This window comes from Struthio camelus, chromosome 29 (assembly GCF_040807025.1).
Source record: "Struthio camelus isolate bStrCam1 chromosome 29, bStrCam1.hap1, whole genome shotgun sequence".
NCBI lineage: Eukaryota > Metazoa > Chordata > Aves > Struthioniformes > Struthionidae > Struthio > Struthio camelus.
Genome location: NC_090970.1, coordinates 1,634,141 through 1,653,322, shown reverse-complemented (window position 1 = coordinate 1,653,322; position 19,182 = coordinate 1,634,141). Strand labels below are relative to the sequence as shown.

General features: G+C 55.7%; 1 protein-coding gene across 1 annotated transcript; it reads right to left on the bottom strand.

Annotated features, from left to right (window-relative positions):
* Positions 1–11,615: 11,615 nt before the first annotated feature.
* On the bottom strand, positions 11,616–12,306 carry LOC138062716 (olfactory receptor 14A16-like; the record flags this gene model as incomplete). Its single annotated transcript, XM_068921722.1, has 2 exons — positions 11,616–11,729; positions 11,845–12,306. Coding segments are annotated over 2 exons (576 nt in total), but the record flags the coding sequence as incomplete, so codon positions are not given.
* Positions 12,307–19,182: the final 6,876 nt, after the last annotated feature.

Sequence of the window (19,182 nt, the reverse complement as noted above, 5' to 3'; positions counted from 1 at the left end):
GCAGGGACACTGCACCTGGGAGTATACCCCAGCTTCACACCCCTGCACCAGCCCCGGCACAAGGAAGCAGCACGCCCTGTCCCGGGGACAGTGGGGCAGGACATCCCTGCTCTGAAGCCTCTCTCCCTCTTCTGCCCTGCAGAAGCCGGGAGAGCGATCCTCACAACCCTATTGCCCTGCAGCCAGACACTCACCATGCAAACAGCTGGGAAGATGTCTCCCACAAGGAGCTCTCCTCTCTCCTCCCACTCCACACTGCCTTCCACTTCTCTCTGCCTTCTCGCAGCTCCTCTCAGCAGCAGCAGGCAGTGCCCACAGCCCTGCTGCTCTTGGCAGAGGAGCTGCTCCTGCACACAGCTGGGCACATGGGCACTGCTGCCACGGTGCCACCAGCTCCCTCTCTCCCAGGAGCCTGGCCCCACTCAGGAGCAGGGGCACAGCTGCAGGCGTGACTTCCTCTGCCCCTCGGGCTCCCTCGCGATTGTCCTGGGGCTCCAAGGCTGACAGCTCCTGAGCGGCAGCACGGTCCCCTCTGGGAAATGCTCTTGCAAGTGTGCTCATCACCTCCAGTCCCTCTCTGGGCTGTGGAGGGAGACTGATTTCAGCAGTGTGCTTGATCCCATCAGGGGACAGAGGTGGAGAGAGGGGGACATGTTCCCCTCTCTCAAGCCCTATTCCTGGCCCAGCACCAGGCAGGAGACCTGGGCAGGGAGAGGGAGAGGGAGAGGGAGAGGGTCATTTCCCCTGCACAGGGCAGGGATTCAGAGGAGCAAATGCAGGTGGTTCATGTCAGCTTGGCAGGCCTTGGGCAGCAGGGGGATGCAGCTCCCTCCCAGGCAGCCCACAACCCCCTAGCAGGTGGGATCCCTCTGGCCTCAGCTCAGCTGTGCCCAAAACAGGTGCCTGCATGCAAGCCCTTGTCTGAGCTGCCACCATGAGCAATAGGGGTGGAGAGGGGAGTCAGCAGCTCGCACCCACAGCCCTGGTGATGGCTGAGGTTCCAGGCTTGGTCCAAGTCCTGTGTGTGTGTGTGTGTTTGCCAGCTGTGATGGAGCAATTCTGAGACACCCACATGCTTCCTGAGCCTCAGCTGTGGGCCAGAGGGGTGGTGGGGTGGGTTCCCTTGGCCATCTGAAACTACACCAAATCTTTGGGGGCATCTGAACTTTAATTAGCCATGTGTTTCTATGGAGCCCACAGAGCTGTTCAGCTGACCAAAAGGAGGAGTTCACCAGAAGGACAGCCAGCTCACTCTCCAGGCTCCACCAGCTGTATATACTGCCGCTCAAGTCACCACAAAGCTAAGACACAGGCTCATCCCGGCTTTGCAGACACTTCCATTAATTCAGGGCTCTCATTTTCAGGCAATAAGAAAGGCCTCTAGTGCTGTGCCAGGTGCCTGGGATGCCCAGCAGGAACCGCAAGTGGCTGGCACATACCACACAGGACCTCCAGGGAAGCCATGGGCTGGTGGAGTGAGTTTGTGGCAGACCCCACAGGATGTCTCAAACGGTTTTGCGGCCTGTGTGCCAGCAAGTGAACACCAACACCATGGCATGGAGGGAAGGTCCTTCCCAGCGACACCCAGGGGTGCTGCAGGACTGGGAGGCACATCACACCAGAGTCTCCACTCGTGTGCCTATGCTCTCAAACCCTGATGGTTCTCCTCTTCCTGAACCTTCTCACCTGATGATATCAACAGCAAACATGCCAATGATGTCCGCAGCATGGCTGCATCCAAGACTGCCCTACCCCAGGTACCTTCTCAGCAGCAGCTTGCCCCTCCTGGACAGCCCCTTCACCTCTGTCACAGGCCCCAAGCTGCTTCAGAGTCACCCGGCGCAGCAAACCCCTCTCCTACCCCAGGGCTTCATGGCCCAGCTGTGTTTCTCTCTGGCTTTGGGGACTACAGGGTTTGCTCTCTTCATCAGCATTACACAGCCATGTGCCATTCGCTCCTGCATGTGTCTGCTAGGAAGCAAAGCCTTTGCGTACATGATGTCCTGGGCACTCAGTAACAGGTTTCCCTGTCATAAGGCTGCTCTCAGCCCTGGTGCCACAGCTGAGGTGCTGCAGCTCAAACATGTACAAACGCCCTCAGCCTGGGTGCCATGGAAGGTTTGGTTTAGGGGAAAACTGAGGAAGATAGGTTTTATTGAGCAATGGGTGTAAGGTGTCAATCACCCTGTCCTCTCTCTGACCCCGGTTAGCCCGCAGAAATCTCCCACTGCCACAATTTAAAATCATTGGTGGAGGGCTAACATGGGCCCTCGAAGCCCCCCACACCTGTCAACCACGCAGAATATTCCAGAAGGAAGGTGAGTCCACAAAGTGGTCTGCAAACAGGTCCACGTTATAATTCGGGATCAGAACCGGACCACTAAGAGCGGCGGTCTAGACAAATTCACCCCATCCCTTGCCTGCCGTCCCAAAGCAGGATGGGTATAAAAGGGGCACACGCGAGCACAGCCGACGGCGGTGGAGAGGAGGAGAGAGATGAATTCCCTGCAGCGGCTGGGGAAGCAGCAGCCTCGGCGGCCTTGCTCAAGGTTTGAAGGCACCGGGCAGCCTTCTCCAAGGCTCTGCCCCTCCACCGAGGGAAGATCCCCTCCCTGGCAGGCTGCGGGACAGCCAGCGCCGCCGTGCCCCCTCATCTGGGACGCTGGGTCCGGCAGCTGGGGATCCCCCTGCCATTAACAGCGGTGGACGTGTGAGTATACCCCCCAGCGGCGTAACCACCAGGCACCTTTCCCCTCACCGCTTTGAGCTCATGTACACATAGGGGTACTTGTAGATATTGTAAATACTCCTGTTCCATGTTGTGTGGGGGGCTGAATGTATGGTCACTGATTATTTAACTGTATATTGTTGCTATTATTGTTGTTATTACTAGTTTTTAATTGTTATTGCTACCAGTGATGCATATTAAGCTTTGTGATTGGTTTCTGGCTGTTAATTGTGACCCATTCATAAGCGACAGGGACACCTATACCGCCACCCCAAACCTTCCCGTAGCGTGGAGCGCTGCGGGGACCAGAGCGTGAGGATGCTCTGTGGTTGGCTCAGCCGCCCCTCCTGGGCCTCCCACGACAACAGGTGAGGAAGGTAACTTCCTTCTTGTGATCCAATAACTCTGGGAAGACAACTCCACCGATTTCCTTCAGCAGACTTCCGTAAGAGACCGTCTTCTACTTTCTAGGCTTCTGAGGGCTGGCATTAAAGGAAGGTGTTTAAAAGATGAAGCAGGTTACTCTTATGGTGATGATGTTTTCCTGAATATAGAAACACAGGTCCTAACCAGATGTGTTCATCCCACGTCCTTTTCTGCACAGCTGCTGCCCAGGCAGGCAAACCCCAGCCCAGATCCCTGGAGAGCGTTGGTCTATCCCAGGGGCAGGATATCATCATGGTCTCTGGGTTATATTCAAATGAGAGGTTTCTGAGGAGAATTGGCACAAACCAAAACTTTTTATTCTTTTTGCAAGAATGGTATCAGAGAAAGTAAGGAAAACAATAATAAAAAAAGAACGACATGTAGCCTTGATGCCAGATGCCCTGGGAATGAGGAGGAGATGCACATGGGACAGTTACTGGTGCTGACAGTGTACCCATTGAAAGAGTTTCCTCAGGGCCTCCTTGAGCTCCTTGTTCCTCATGCTGTAGAGGAGGGGGTTCACTGCTGGAGGCACCACCGCGTACACAACAGCTACCACCAGATCCAGAGCTGGGGAGGACATGGAGGGGGGCTTCAGGTAGGTAAACATGCCACTGCTGAGGAACAGGGAGACCACGGCCAGGTGCGGGAGGCACATGGAGAAGGCTTTGTGCCTTCCCTGCTCAGAGGGCATCCTCAGCACAGCTCTGAAGACCTGCACATAGGACAGCACAATGAAAATGAAACACCCAAGGAATAAACAAGCACTAACCACATTGAGCCCCACTTCCCTGAGGTAGGAGTGTGAGCAGGAGAGCTTGAGAACATGAGGAATCTCACAGAAGAACTGGTCCACGTCATTGCCTTGGCAGAGAGGTATGGAAAATGTGTTGGCAGTGTGCAGGAGAGCATTGAGGAAAGCACTCGCCCAGGCAGCTGCTGCCATCCTGACACAAGCTCTGGTGCCCATGAGGGTCCCGTAGTGCAGGGGTCTGCAGATGGCAATGTAGCGGTCATAGGCCATGACAGTGAGGAGAGAACACTCAGCTCCAACTGTAAAGAAAAATAGGAAGACCTGGGCAGCACATCCTGAGTAGGAAATGGTCCTGGTGTCCCTCAGGGAGTTGGCCATGGATTTGGGGACAGTGGTGGAGATGGAGGCCAGGTCGAGAAGAGCGAGGTGGAGGAGGAAGAAGTACATGGGGGTGTGGAGGTGGTGGTCGCAGGCTACGGCGGTGATGATGAGTCCGTTGGCCAGGAGGGCAGCCAGGTAGATGCCCAGGAAGAGGGAGAAGTGCAAGAGCTGCAGCTCCCGTGTGTCTGCAAAGGCCAGGAGGAGGAACTCTTTCGGAGAGCTGCTGTTGGACATTTTACTCCCTCTGGGAACGGGGACCTGTCCAAGAAGGAAAAGGCAGTGACAATTTAGAGCAGTCTTCTGTGAGCCAAACCTTTTGCCCTTCTCTTGGAGCCTCCCACATGCCTTTTGTCCTTTTCCTTCATCCAGTTCCTTGTCTTGAGTGCTAATTTGCACTGCCTGAGTGTGCCTTGCAGAGCAGTGGCCGCTGCTGATGATCTCCAGCGGGGTCACTTCTGCTCGGCCAGGGGGTGTCAATGGAGGGAGGTGACAAACTTTCCCAGGTATAGGGTGGAGGACCTTGGGTGTCATGAGTGACGTTCAGGAGACTTGGTCCAGTGACCCGGGGGAAATTTCTCTATTTACCATAAGGAGAGATGAATATAGCACTGCGCCTGACCAGTAAAGCCCTACAATGGAAGAAGGCTCAGGGGAGACGGGCAAAGGAGTGGATCAACTGGTGTAAATGGTTCTGCCTGAGTTCATCAAAGCAGTGTGAATGTCTCCCTGAGTCAGCCAGATCTGTACGGGGGAAGTGTGTGTGTGGCTCAGCCCAACACAGAGTTCAACACCTGACCAACTAACAGAAGAATTGCCAAGGGACCAACAGACTTGAGCTGGTTTCAATCCACATACTCCTTCCCAGTGACTGGGGACACCCAGGGTCGTGACGGTGAGCATATTATAGAGACTGGTAACAGGGATCACATTTTTATTGTGATTAAACTGCATATTGCAATTGCTGCATTTTGCTAAGTGTAACTTACACTTGTACTGTGATTTCAGTACACTGCTGTATCACTCTGCTGAATCCAAACCCCCGTGTAACATCAAATATCATCAAAGAATAAATTCTGATATTAAACATTACACTCTCCAGGTGTGGAACATCAAAAAGACCCTGGTCAGACACTATTGGACTCTGTCAAGCATGCGTGCCAGCTGTCTTGGGAAGGGAAGATCCTTGGGAGGGATTCATCTCCCCCAGCCTTGCCCTCTTGGACAGAGGTGTCTGTGTCCGGATCAGTCACACCAGCTCCCACTCCAGCAAGGCAGAGGAACAGTCAAGTGAAGGCAGGGGCTGACCCGACCCTTTCTAGACATTTTCGTCCCAATGAGATCCTGAGACCCTGTCCTCACGCCCATTTACCATGTGTGCTCTTTCTCCAGGCACTGTGGTGGGAGGGGGAGGTCACTAGCTCTGAGGTGCACATGCTGCAGCAGGTTACATCCACCCCTTATGTGGAAGGGCAGGTCAACGTTTAGACACCTGTTTTCTCTGGAAAATAACCTTCAGCAGAGGAGTCTGATTATTTATTTAGCTTTTAGGGCCTCCCTCTCACCGTGGCGGCATTCTTTGACAGAGCAGAAATCTTTGGCCTTTCAGTTGCTCTCAGCATGAGCACTCAGGCATCCCAAGGGGAAAAAAGGGCTCATTGACTTTGTACAGAGTCACGGGATCTGGTCTGCCAAGGAGTCCTGCCCCTCACTGCCCTGCACTCGCACCTCTCTCCGCTGAAGGACACTCACCCTCACAAGTGCCTCTCAGAGAGAAACTGGACGGAGCGGAGAGTGGAGGACTTCAGGCGGTAAGGGAAGATTTCCAAAGTCTTCTCTCTCAGCCCACATATGGAGATGGTGATGGAAAGCGGGACAAGGGCAGCTTATTTCCCAGCCCCACAGGGTGCATTTTCTGCAGCCTCACAGCTCTGAAGGGAGCTGGGGATGACTCACTCCCATTCACACCCCTCTGTTGCACAACTTGCAGTGTCAGTGTCTGAACTGCGGCTGAAACTCCCCCCAACCCCAGGGAGCCTGAGAGAGGAACAGGAGCAGCACGGGCAGGAGGGGAAACAAGGGGCAGCACCATGATCCTGCTGCCAAGGGAGGCAAGGAGAGAGACGGACGGGCACTCCAAAAGCCTTCACCTTGCCCACCTGGCCATGCTGCCTCACAGACAGCGACATTGCAGGGCAGGTGCTCCCAGCCCCTTTGCTAGGGAGCACAAAATGACCCCGTGGCAGGAGAGATGCCCCTCTCCTCTGCTGGAGGTCTGGCTGCAGAGGAGGCAGCTCATGGCCTGTTCCCCTTGGCTGTCAGGGCAGAGGCTCTGCTGGGTGGGAGAGGAGACATGGGTGGCTTGCTCAGGGGAGGTGTTTGTATTGTAGGGCCTGACCATGACTTGCAAAAATCCATCCCCCCATGATGAATCTTCTAGCAGTTCCTTCTCTTTCCCTGCCCATCTCGGCTGCCTGGAGTTGCCTCTGCTGCCAGCTTTCCCTCTCAGTGATCACAGACCCCATCCCACCCTCTGTGGGCTCAGTGCAGCTGTACAGAAATCTTCCAGGTCTGGGACCTGGTCAGGGGCATCTTTGTGCTTGCAGGTCCTAAGAAGGAGGTCACATAAACCCTGAGGAAGTCCATAAAGGTGATGCTGGTGCTGCTGTAGGTAGAGATGGGGTGGAAGGGGTTTGCTGAGCCGCCTTCTGTGTGCCAGGGAATCTCTGCTCTAAAGCATCTCCTCCTCCCATGCACTGGAAAATCCGCGAGAGTGATCTTTAAAAAACTTGTCATGGGGTGAGCTGGGTTCACAAGACCCCCTCCAGGAACCGCAGTAGTGTTGTCCTTCAGTCAGAGAATTACCATGTTCAGGGCTGGGAAGATGTCTCCCACAGTGAACTGTCAGCTGTCCTCCCACTCCACACTGCCCTTCACTTCTCTCTGCCTTCTCTCAGCTCCTCTCAGCAGCAGCAGGCAGTGCCCACAGCCCTGCTGCTCTTGGCAGAGGAGCTGCTCCTGCACACAGCTGGACACATGGGCACTGCTGCCAGGTTCCTCCTTCCGTCTCAGGAGCCTGGACGCCTTCAGCAACAGTGGCCCAATTAAAGGCAGAAGTTCTCTGTCCCTTGGGCTCCCTCCTCCTGGGAAATGTTCCCTGAAGTAGACCAAAATAATCACCAGTGATCCCTCTCTGAACACCAAAGGAAGACTGATTCCAGCAATACAATATATCTCACCAGAGGATGGTCACCTGCTAGAGGGGGAAACGTCCCACTCTGGAAGCCCCTCTTCCTGCCTCTTACCTAGGCAGGACTCCTAGAGAGGGGGCAAGAAGGGAGTTCATTCTCCCATGGTTCAGGTTTTCATTCAGGTGAGTCCATCTGGGCATCTCATGCCAGTTTAGAAGCCCCGGGGATGGAGTGGGATTCAGATCCCTCCCCTGAACTTGTGCCAGACCTGGCTTCCAGAATCAATTTCCTATATTAAATAGGATCTCCCTCGTGACATGCCTGAATTCTAGCTTTTCTTCCGAAACTGGAGTCAAAAATATGCCCAAGGGTTTGCACCATGAAAGGGTATGCGCCTTTGCTTGTGAACTCCATGGGATCCAAGGGATGAGCTCAGAGGCCCTGGGTGATCTGTTAGGCACTGAGGACTGGATTCAGGGATCATCTCCTGATGTCCAGCAGAGATAGTGAGTGGTCTCTGAACTAGCTGCCTGGGGCTCTCCCACAGGTGACAGTGCTGATGAGAGCTGCCCATCGTTGTGGAGGGGAATCTCCAGGAGATCCCCAGAAGAGCTCAGGGGATGTCCAGGGACAGTGTGTGCCTGGGGTCGGCAGTGGGTGGAGCCTCCAAAAATCAAGGATGGTCCACAGTGGAGTAACCAGAAGGTACAGCAGTAAATCCAGGTATGCTTGGGGAACCGAGGGCTCTTCAGTCCCCAGAGAGGCAGGGGGGACCCAGGAGGTGCAGGGAAGGGGGACAGGAGAGTGATTCTTGCACCCTCAGTGAAACACCACAGGCCGGACACCACAGTGAACACCCAAACACATCTCCTGCCTTGGGCAATGCCCTGGGCGTCACTCTGAGCACCATCCATGAGCACAGACACAGGGCAGTAGTGTCACTGGTGATGATCCCTGTCCAATGGGATCTGCTTCCCACCATGACCTGCTCTGCCAGGGCCGAGTCAGGAGTCACCTGATGACTCCATGGTCCCACAGCCTGCTCAACCTGAGGAGCAGCACTACCAGCCTGGGGCCCTGTGGGATGCACAGGGTGGGGGGGTGTAGGGTCAGCCAGGCCAGCACGGACACACTGGCCTGGGGAAAGGCTCTCTGGGGAGCAGAGATGTCCCAGGAGAAAAGCAGGGCAGCAGGCAGAGAGAGAAAATGAGAACGAGAAACAGGCTTCTCTGGGCACCAGCTCAGGGCAGGTGGCTCTGTCCCCGGGGCAGCAGGAGGTGCTGGAGGGGCTGCAGGGCCAGGGCTGTCGTGGTGTGCTGGGCAGCGGGGTGGGCATGGAGGGTCTGCAGGCTGCCAGGGAGGGGGATCTCGTGGGCACAAGAGGAGATAGAGAGCGACCAGCCTCATTGCAGGACCTCGTCCCCCTTGTCAGGGAGCTGCTCCCCTTGTCCTTGGGTCATGCCTGCATTACACTGTGGACATGCCTGTGCCTGACCCTGCACCTCTGGGGTCCTCACCTGACCCTGTCCCCATCCTGCTGACCTGACTGCCCATCTCTACCTGGGACTCAACGCCTGACTACAGCCAAGAAAGCCTTGGTAAGGGATGAGGGGACCTGAGCAGATCCTCAGGAGCTTGTAGGTACAAAAGGTGACCGTATCACCTCAGCAGAACCTCTTTCCTAACAGCCAATGTGAAGGTGAGAGGAGAGCTTTGGATCTGGACCCCTAGCCAGGAAATGCTGCATGCAGAGTCAGAGCTGGATGAAAAAGGGAGCTCAGCCACTTGGGGGTCTGATACTATGCTGCCTATTTGGGAGAAGAGGATTTCCTGTGCCACAGCTCGAGTGCTTCTGCACCATTGGTGATGGGATTCCTGCTCCAAAGAGTATGTTGTGGGGAGCAGCAAGAGTGGGGCAGCAAGAGCGGGTGGGAAGGGCAGCCAGGAGCCGATGGTGCCGGCAAGGCTGGCAGGGCAGTGCCCCACCAATGAGAGGTGCTGTCCCACAGTGCCTGGACAGGAGGAGCAGAGCAGGTTTGGGGATGGTAACTACGATCAGGCACAGTCCAGCGATGGCCGGACAAGACTGGAGGGCTCCAACCAGCCCTGCTTTGTGTGGGAGGCTGCGCTGGAGACCTCCAGAGGTCCCTTCCCACCACAACTCCTCTGTGAGTCCAGGAATTCCTGCTCCTCAGCCTCTGATCCAGCACAGCTGACCTGGGGATGAGAGCACCTGGGGCAGAGCAGAACAAGTCCAGCTGGGAGAGCACCATGGGGAAGATCTAAAGGTCCCTGGCTCAGCCCTGGGCTTTGGAAAACTCCATCACGCACCTCAAGAGGCTCTGAATGCCTCTTCCACCCTGCCCTCTGCCCTTTCCCATCAGCCCAAGTGGAGTCCAGCATGGCCTGGGGACTCTCTTCCCCACGGGGACGAGAAGGAGAGGGAGGGCCTTCACCAGCCCCACACTGCCCTTTCCACCCGTGGCCTTGGCACCTGTGTGTGCCTGGCTCTGCCCACTTGCCTTCCCCACACTCCCGGCTGCACTGGAAGCCCATCCACATCCCGGCGCTCCCACCCTCGAGCTGCCGTCCACCCCGAACCTGGAGCCCGGCCGCCCACAAAGGCATCGCCCGGCCAGTGCCCCGGCCGTGCAGCCGAGGGCAGGGGTCTTCGCCCCAAGTCCCCTGCTCCTGCCCTGCTGCCGGCACCGCTGCTGCTGTGGCCAGGTCAAAGGCTGCTGCCACCAGACGGCCCCGGGGCCCGAGGCAGCTCCAGCTGCCTGCAGGGCTGCGCTGGAGCCGGTGAGGAGTGGGCTGCAGTGGTGCTGGCAGCGCCAGGGTGGGTGGGCAGAGGGCAGCTGCCCTGGGCCCTGCTGCGGCTGGGGCTGGGGCTGGGGCTGGGGCCAGCTTTTGCCTGGGCAGCTCCCGGAGGAGCCACTGCGTGGGATCCTCCAGCTCTGCCCCCGGCAGCAGCACCAGCACTCAGGGGGCTGGAGGGGACGTGTTCAGATGGGGGCAGGGGCAGGGGCTGCCCGGGGGGAGCCCCGAGACCTTGTCCGGGCATGCAGGGCTGGAGCGAGGCAAGCCAGAGCTCAGCTGGAGCTGGAACCAGACCCCTCGCACATGGCAAGGGCTGGAGTACTATTAAATAACCATTAAATGATCCCCCAGAGACTTGGGGATGGGAGCAGCCAGCCCCTGCCCAGCCCAGGCTGTGCCCCACGCGGGGCTCAGCAGACAGCCGTGCTCCGGGACCTGACGGGGTCTGGTGCAGGAGAGAGGTCGTGCAAGGCTGGCCTTGTCCCCTCCGTGGGGATGCGCAGAGCTGCAGGAGGACGCAGCTGGCCATGCACCACCCCACCGCTGGGGGAGCAGCCAGCGCTGGGAGGGGTGACGCGAGGGGCTGCTGCGGGACGATGGCCCTGGGGCAGCTTCCCCAGCGTGGGCAGGCAACGCAGGCACCAACCTGGGCTCTTCTCTCCTGCTCCTTCCGGGCCCTGCTGCCTTTCCCAGGACACCTGCGGGTGCCCTGCAAGCGCACGGCTCTGTGCTCCTGCACTGCTGTTCACCTGCAGTAGCTGCCTGCTGGCCTTTGTCCTCTCTGGGGCCCTTCCCAGCCCAGCCCAGTCCCTCCCCGGCTCTCCCCACCTCCCCTGCCCTCTCCCCAGACCCTCCATCACCCCTTGGTTTTGTGAGTCTCCCCTCACTGCCCAGCCCAGGCACATGCTGCCCCTGCAGATCCCCTCTGCTCCCCGCGTGGCTCCCATATTCCCTTCCAGAAGGACGGGCATCTGTCACCTTCCCGGCAATATGTGGGACAGTCCCAGCAGATACCCCTTGGTGACTCATCCTCTCCAGGGGCCCTGGGCCAACCAGAAGTGACACCTGAATCCAGACCTTGCTCCGTCACACATCACTCTGCCAGCTGATGTCCTTTAGCCCATGGAAAACCCAGGCATGACAACAGGGCCTTTTCAGGTGAAAGTCCCTGAGCACATTCTTAGGGCCAACTGTGGAAGAAGAGCCCAAATTTCAGGCACAGTTCTCAGAAGATCCCTTTTATTATAGGGATGCTACCTGGGAGGCCACCTCTGACACAGTGACAGGCAGATTTACAGAAGGTCTCTGGGTCAGACAGTCAGGGTTTGTGCTGCTGGAGAAGTGGGATGATTTCAAATCTTTCTACATAAACATGATTATCAGAGACAGAACTCCCAAAGCAGAGGAGTTTCTGGAGATAACCTGGAAATTGCTTGCGAAGAGAGAAGGGCAGCTTAGTGCTGCTGAACTAGAACCAGCTGAATCCGTTTCCTCAGGGCCTCCTCGATCTCCTTGTTCCTCATGCTGTAGATGAGCGGGTTCACTGCTGGAGGCACCACCGCGTACACAACAGCCACCACCAGATCCAGAGTTGGGGAGGACATGGAGGGGGGCTTCAGGTAGGCAAAAAATGAGGTGCTGACAAAGAGGGAGACCACGGCCAGGTGCGGGAGGCACATGGAGAAGGCTTTGTGCCTTCCCTGCTCAGAGGGCATCCTCAGCACAGCTCTGAAGACCTGCACATAGGACAGCACAATGAAAATGAAACACCCAAGGAATAAACAAGCACTAACCACATTGAGCCCCACTTCCCTGAGGTAGGAGTGTGAGCAGGAGAGCTTGAGAACATGAGGAATCTCACAGAAGAACTGGTCCACGTCATTGCCTTGGCAGAGAGGTATGGAAAATGTGTTGGCAGTGTGCAGGAGAGCATTGAGGAAAGCACTCGCCCAGGCAGCTGCTGCCATCCTGACACAAGCTCTGGTGCCCATGAGGGTCCCGTAGTGCAGGGGTCTGCAGATGGCAATGTAGCGGTCATAGGCCATGACAGTGAGGAGAGAACACTCAGCTCCAACTGTAAAGAAAAATAGGAAGACCTGGGCAGCACATCCTGAGTAGGAAATGGTCCTGGTGTCCCTCAGGGAGTTGGCCATGGATTTGGGGACAGTGGTGGAGATGGAGGCCAGGTCGAGAAGAGCGAGGTGGAGGAGGAAGAAGTACATGGGGGTGTGGAGGTGGTGGTCGCAGGCTACGGCGGTGATGATGAGTCCGTTGGCCAGGAGGGCAGCCAGGTAGATGCCCAGGAAGAGGGAGAAGTGCAAGAGCTGCAGCTCCCGTGTGTCTGCAAAGGCCAGGAGGAGGAACTCTTTCGGAGAGCTGCTGTTGGACATTTTACTCCCTCTGGGAACGGGGACCTGTCCAAGAAGGAAAAGGCAGTGACAATTTAGAGCAGTCTTCTGTGAGCCAAACCTTTTGCCCTTCTCTTGGAGCCTCCCACATGCCTTTTGTCCTTTTCCTTCATCCAGTTCCTTGTCTTGAGTGCTAATTTGCACTGCCTGAGTGTGCCTTGCAGAGCAGTGGCCGCTGCTGATGATCTCCAGCGGGGTCACTTCTGCTCGGCCAGGGGGTGTCAATGGAGGGAGGTGACAAACTTTCCCAGGTATAGGGTGGAGGACCTTGGGTGTCATGAGTGACGTTCAGGAGACTTGGTCCAGTGACCCGGGGGAAATTTCTCTATTTACCATAAGGAGAGATGAATATAGCACTGCGCCTGACCAGTAAAGCCCTACAATGGAAGAAGGCTCAGGGGAGACGGGCAAAGGAGTGGATCAACTGGTGTAAATGGTTCTGCCTGAGTTCATCAAAGCAGTGTGAATGTCTCCCTGAGTCAGCCAGATCTGTACGGGGGAAGTGTGTGTGTGGCTCAGCCCAACACAGAGTTCAACACCTGACCAACTAACAGAAGAATTGCCAAGGGACCAACAGACTTGAGCTGGTTTCAATCCACATACTCCTTCCCAGTGACTGGGGACACCCAGGGTCGTGACGGTGAGCATATTATAGAGACTGGTAACAGGGATCACATTTTTATTGTGATTAAACTGCATATTGCAATTGCTGCATTTTGCTAAGTGTAACTTACACTTGTACTGTGATTTCAGTACACTGCTGTATCACTCTGCTGAATCCAAACCCCCGTGTAACATCAAATATCATCAAAGAATAAATTCTGATATTAAACATTACACTCTCCAGGTGTGGAACATCAAAAAGACCCTGGTCAGACACTATTGGACTCTGTCAAGCATGCGTGCCAGCTGTCTTGGGAAGGGAAGATCCTTGGGAGGGATTCATCTCCCCCAGCCTTGCCCTCTTGGACAGAGGTGTCTGTGTCCGGATCAGTCACACCAGCTCCCACTCCAGCAAGGCAGAGGAACAGTCAAGTGAAGGCAGGGGCTGACCCGACCCTTTCTAGACATTTTCGTCCCAATGAGATCCTGAGACCCTGTCCTCACGCCCATTTACCATGTGTGCTCTTTCTCCAGGCACTGTGGTGGGAGGGGGAGGTCACTAGCTCTGAGGTGCACATGCTGCAGCAGGTTACATCCACCCCTTATGTGGAAGGGCAGGTCAACGTTTAGACACCTGTTTTCTCTGGAAAATAACCTTCAGCAGAGGAGTCTGATTATTTATTTAGCTTTTAGGGCCTCCCTCTCACCGTGGCGGCATTCTTTGACAGAGCAGAAATCTTTGGCCTTTCAGTTGCTCTCAGCATGAGCACTCAGGCATCCCAAGGGGAAAAAAGGGCTCATTGACTTTGTACAGAGTCACGGGATCTGGTCTGCCAAGGAGTCCTGCCCCTCACTGCCCTGCACTCGCACCTCTCTCCGCTGAAGGACACTCACCCTCACAAGTGCCTCTCAGAGAGAAACTGGACGGAGCGGAGAGTGGAGGACTTCAGGCGGTAAGGGAAGATTTCCAAAGTCTTCTCTCTCAGCCCACATATGGAGATGGTGATGGAAAGCGGGACAAGGGCAGCTTATTTCCCAGCCCCACAGGGTGCATTTTCTGCAGCCTCACAGCTCTGAAGGGAGCTGGGGATGACTCACTCCCATTCACACCCCTCTGTTGCACAACTTGCAGTGTCAGTGTCTGAACTGCGGCTGAAACTCCCCCCAACCCCAGGGAGCCTGAGAGAGGAACAGGAGCAGCACGGGCAGGAGGGGAAACAAGGGGCAGCACCATGATCCTGCTGCCAAGGGAGGCAAGGAGAGAGACGGACGGGCACTCCAAAAGCCTTCACCTTGCCCACCTGGCCATGCTGCCTCACAGACAGCGACATTGCAGGGCAGGTGCTCCCAGCCCCTTTGCTAGGGAGCACAAAATGACCCCATGGCAGGAGAGATGCCCCTCTCCTCTGCTGGAGGTCTGGCTGCAGAGGAGGCAGCTCATGGCCTGTTCCCCTTGGCTGTCAGGGCAGAGGCTCTGCTGGGTGGGAGAGGAGACATGGGTGGCTTGCTCAGGGGAGGTGTTTGTATTGTAGGGCCTGACCATGACTTGCAAAAATCCATCCCCCCATGATGAATCTTCTAGCAGTTCCTTCTCATTCCCTGCCCATCGCTGCTTCCTGCAGCTATCCCTGCTGGCAGCTTTCTCTGTCCCTACACCTTTTCCCTCTCAGTCCTCATAGTCTCCATCCCACCCTCTGTGGGCTCAGTTCTGCCCTATAGAAATCCTCCAGGATGGGGACTTGGGCAGGGGCCTCTCTGTGCTTGCAGGTGCTAAGGAGCAGGTCACATAAAGCCTGAGGAAGCCCATAAAGGTGATGCTGGTGCTGTGGTAGGTTGAGGGGTGGGGTTGAAGGGGTTTGCTGAGCTGCCTTCTGTGTGCCAGGGAATCTGCTCTAAAGCATCTCCTCCTCCCATGCACTGGAGAAGCCGGGAGAGTGATCTTTAAAAAACTTGTCATGAGGTGAGCTGGGTTCACAAGACCCCCTCCAGGAACCGCAGTAGTGTTGTCCTTCAGTCAGAGAATTACCATGTTCAGGGCTGGGAAGATGTCTCCCACAGTGAACTGTCAGCTGTCCTCCCACTCCACACTGCCCTTCACTTCTCTCTGCCTTCTCTCAGCTCCTCTCAGCAGCAGCAGGCAGTGCCCACAGCCCTGCTGCTCTTGGCAGAGGAGCTGCTCCTGCACACAGCTGGACACATGGGCACTGCTGCCATGGTGCCATGACCTCCTTCCATCTCAGGAGCCTGGACGCCTTCAGCAACAGTGGCCCAATTAAAGGCAGAAGTTCTCTGTCCCTTGGGCTCCCTCCTCCTGGGAAATGTTCACTGAAGTAGACTAACATAATCACCAGTGGTCCCTCTCTGAACACTGAAGGAAGACTGATTCCAGCATTATAACATATCTCACCAGAGGAAGGTCACCTGCTAGAGCAAAGGCCCCAACTCCCTCTCCTCAGGTCACCTGCTAGAGGAGGTCACCTGCAGTTTAGAAGCCCCGTGGACTGGAGTGGGATTCAGATCCTTCACCTGAACTCCACAAACACACAGGAGGTGGGATTCCCCTTGCCCAACCTGATGTGTGCCCAGCAGAGATGTCTGCATGGGAGCTCCTTGTCTAAGCTCCTGTTGTAATCCCTGCAGATGGAGAGTGGGAGTCAGTTGCTCACACACAAACACCTGGCAACACTGGAAGAGACAGAGGTGGTCCAAAGCATGTGCCAGTGTCTGCTTGCTCTGACGGAGCCACTCTGAGACCCGCATCCATCAGGTGGGGGCCACCTGGGGAATGTCCTTGGCCATCTGAAATGACCCCAGGTGCCTACTACTGCTAGGCACCCACTCACAAGGAAGCTGAGACATATCCAGATCCCAGTGTTACCAACAGCTCATGTCATTCAGTGCAGACACTTGATTTCATGACATAGGAATAGGCTGGAAGGACCATGTCGGATGCCTGGGGTGTGCAGCACAACTGCATGCTTCTAGCACATACACCATGGCACGTACAGGGAAACCATGGCCCCTTTTTTCAGTGCTTGCTGGTCAAGTGCTCCAGGACATCTCATGTTTTCTACCTATGTCCAGACAACTGAATCCCACCACGGCCCTTAGGCCAAATCCATCCTGCCTGCATTCAAGCGTGCTGCATAAATGGGAGGCACATCACATCAAGGTCTCCACTCATGTCTCTGCACCCTCCAACCCTTCTGGCTCTCCTGAACCTGAACCTCTTCTCACCCTTCCACATGATATGAACAGGCACTGGGCTAGTGATGTCCTCAGGGTGGCTGGATCACAGGCTGCCCAGGCCCTGGGACTTCTTCACTGGCACCTTGTCCTTCCTGGAGATCGCTTCACCTCTGTCACAGGCCCCAAGGTGCGGCAGAGGCAGATCAGGCAGCTAATCCCTCTCCTGCCATTCCTGCACAGCTCAGCTCTGTTTCTCCCTGGCCTTGGACACTGCAGGATTTGCTCTGTCTGTGGGAACCTCCTTCCACCATCACATTGGCCACCTCCTATCCATGCCAGCATCTTACCCCTTGCAGTCAAAGCCTTTGCATACAGAAGCTCCTTGGGAACATGTTTCCCTGTGACAAATCTTCTGTCCATGCCACAGCTGAGGTGCTGAACTCCACATATATGCAGACATATGCAGCCTGGGGCACAGCCAGGAGCAAACGGAGATGCCCCAGCTGTCACAGCACTGCCACATGCTTGGACTAACTGAGATGGGGTGGGGTCTACCCTCGGCTGATCTTCCATGTGTGTGCTAATGACATGAAAGGCAAATTGGAAACCATCAAACAGGACTTCAGAGCTCTGGGAATGGTGGTCAAGGGTCTGGGAGCCCAGGTTGTTTTCTCCTCAATCTTGCCTGTGAGGGGAAAGGATGGGAGGAGGAGTAGACGAGTTGTCCAAGTTAACAGCTGGCTGCGCCGCTGGTGTTGGCAGCAGGGCTTTGGTTTCTATGACCATGGGACCCCGTTTGAAGATCAACAGCTGATGGGGAGCGATGGGATCCACCTTACCAAGCGGGGCATGCACATCTTTGCCAACAGATTGGCCAGCCTGGTACGGAGGGCTTTAAACTAGGCAAGATGGGGGAAGGGGAGTGGTATAGTGGCAGGAGAGTCAGTAAAACACCGCTCAAGTCAGGATGCCTCCAGCGGGTGCATACAGCCAGGGGAGACAGCATGCAACATGGCTATGGAGGCTTCTCTTGCACCTCTCCTGGGAAGCCTGCATGCTTGACTGGCTCTCTGAAATGCCTGTATACCAATGCATGCAGCATGGGGAATAAGCAGGAAGAGTTAGAGATCTGTGTGTGGTTGCAGAGCCATGATCTCATTGCAGTGACAGAGACATGGTGGGATAGTTCACATGACTGGGATGCTGTCATGGATGGCTATGTGCTTTTTAGGCAAGACAGGCCAGGAAGGCGAGGTGGTGGAGTTGCTCTTTATGTGAGGGAGCAACTAGAATGTATGGAGCTCTGCCTCGGGGTGGATGAAGAGCAAGTGGAGAGTCTATGGGTATTAAAGGGCAGGGTAACATGGGTGACACTGTTGTGGGGGTCTACTACAGGCCACCTGACCAGGAGGAAGTCATCGATGAGGCCTTCTACAGACAGCTGGCAGTAGCCTCACGTTCACAGGCCCTGGTTCTCATGGGAGACTTCAACCACCCTGACATCTGTTGGCAAGACAGCACAGCTAGGCACAAACAGTCAAGGAGGTTCCTGCAGAGGATTGATGATAATTTCTTGACTCAGGTGGTGGAGACGCCAACGAGGAGAGGTGCAATGCTAGACCTTGTACTAATGAACAGAGAGGGTCTAGTTGGAGATGTGAAGGTTGGGGGCAGCCTTGGCTGCAGTGACCATGAGATGGTGGAGTTGAGGATCCTCCGAGGAGGGAGCAGGGCAATGAGTAGGATTGCAACGCTGGACTTGAGGAGAGGTGACTTTGGCCTCTTGAGGGACCTACTTAGGGGAATCTCCTGGGGTAGGGTCCTAGAAGGAAGAGGGGTCCAAGAAAGCTGGTTAATATTCAAGCATCACTTCCTCCAGGCTCAAGAGCAGTGCATCCCTCTGAGGAAGAAATCGAGCCAAGTGGGCAGGAGACCTGCATGGATGAGCAAGGAACTCCTGGCCAAACTCCAACAGAAGAAGGAAGTGTACAGAATGTGGAAAAGGGGACAGGCCACTTGTGAGGAACACAGGGACGTTGTCAGAGTGTGCAGGGATGTGACAAGAAAGGCTAAGGCCCAGTTGGCAAGAGATGCCAAGGACAACAAGAAGGCCTTCTTCAAATACGTCAATAGCAAAAGGAAGACTAGGGAAAATGTGGGCCCGCTGCTGAATGGGGCAGGTGCCCTGGTGACAAAGGATACAGAGAAGGCAGAGTTATTGAATGCTGCCTTTGCTTCAGTCTTCACTGCTAAGGCCAGTCCTCAGGAATTCCAGACCTTGGAGACAAGAGAGGAAGGCTGGAGAAAGGAAGACTCCCTTGGTGGAGGAGGATCAGGTTAGAGATCTTTTGTCCAAACTTGACATCCATAAATCCAAGGGCCCCGAAGGGATGCACCCACGAGTGCTGAGGGAGCTGGTGGATGTTATCGCTAGGCCACTCTCCATCATCTTGGAAAGGTCCTGGAGATCAGGAGAGGTGCCTGAGGGCTGGAAGAAAGCCAATGTCACGCCAGTCTTCCAAAAGGGCAAGAAGGAGGAGCCAGGAAACTACAGGCCTGTCAGCCTCCCCTCCATCCCTGGAAAGGTGATGGAACAGCTCCTCCTAGAGGTCCTCACTAAGCATCTGGAGGACAAGAAGGTGATCAGGAGGAGTCAGCATGGATTCACCAAAGGGAAATCATGCT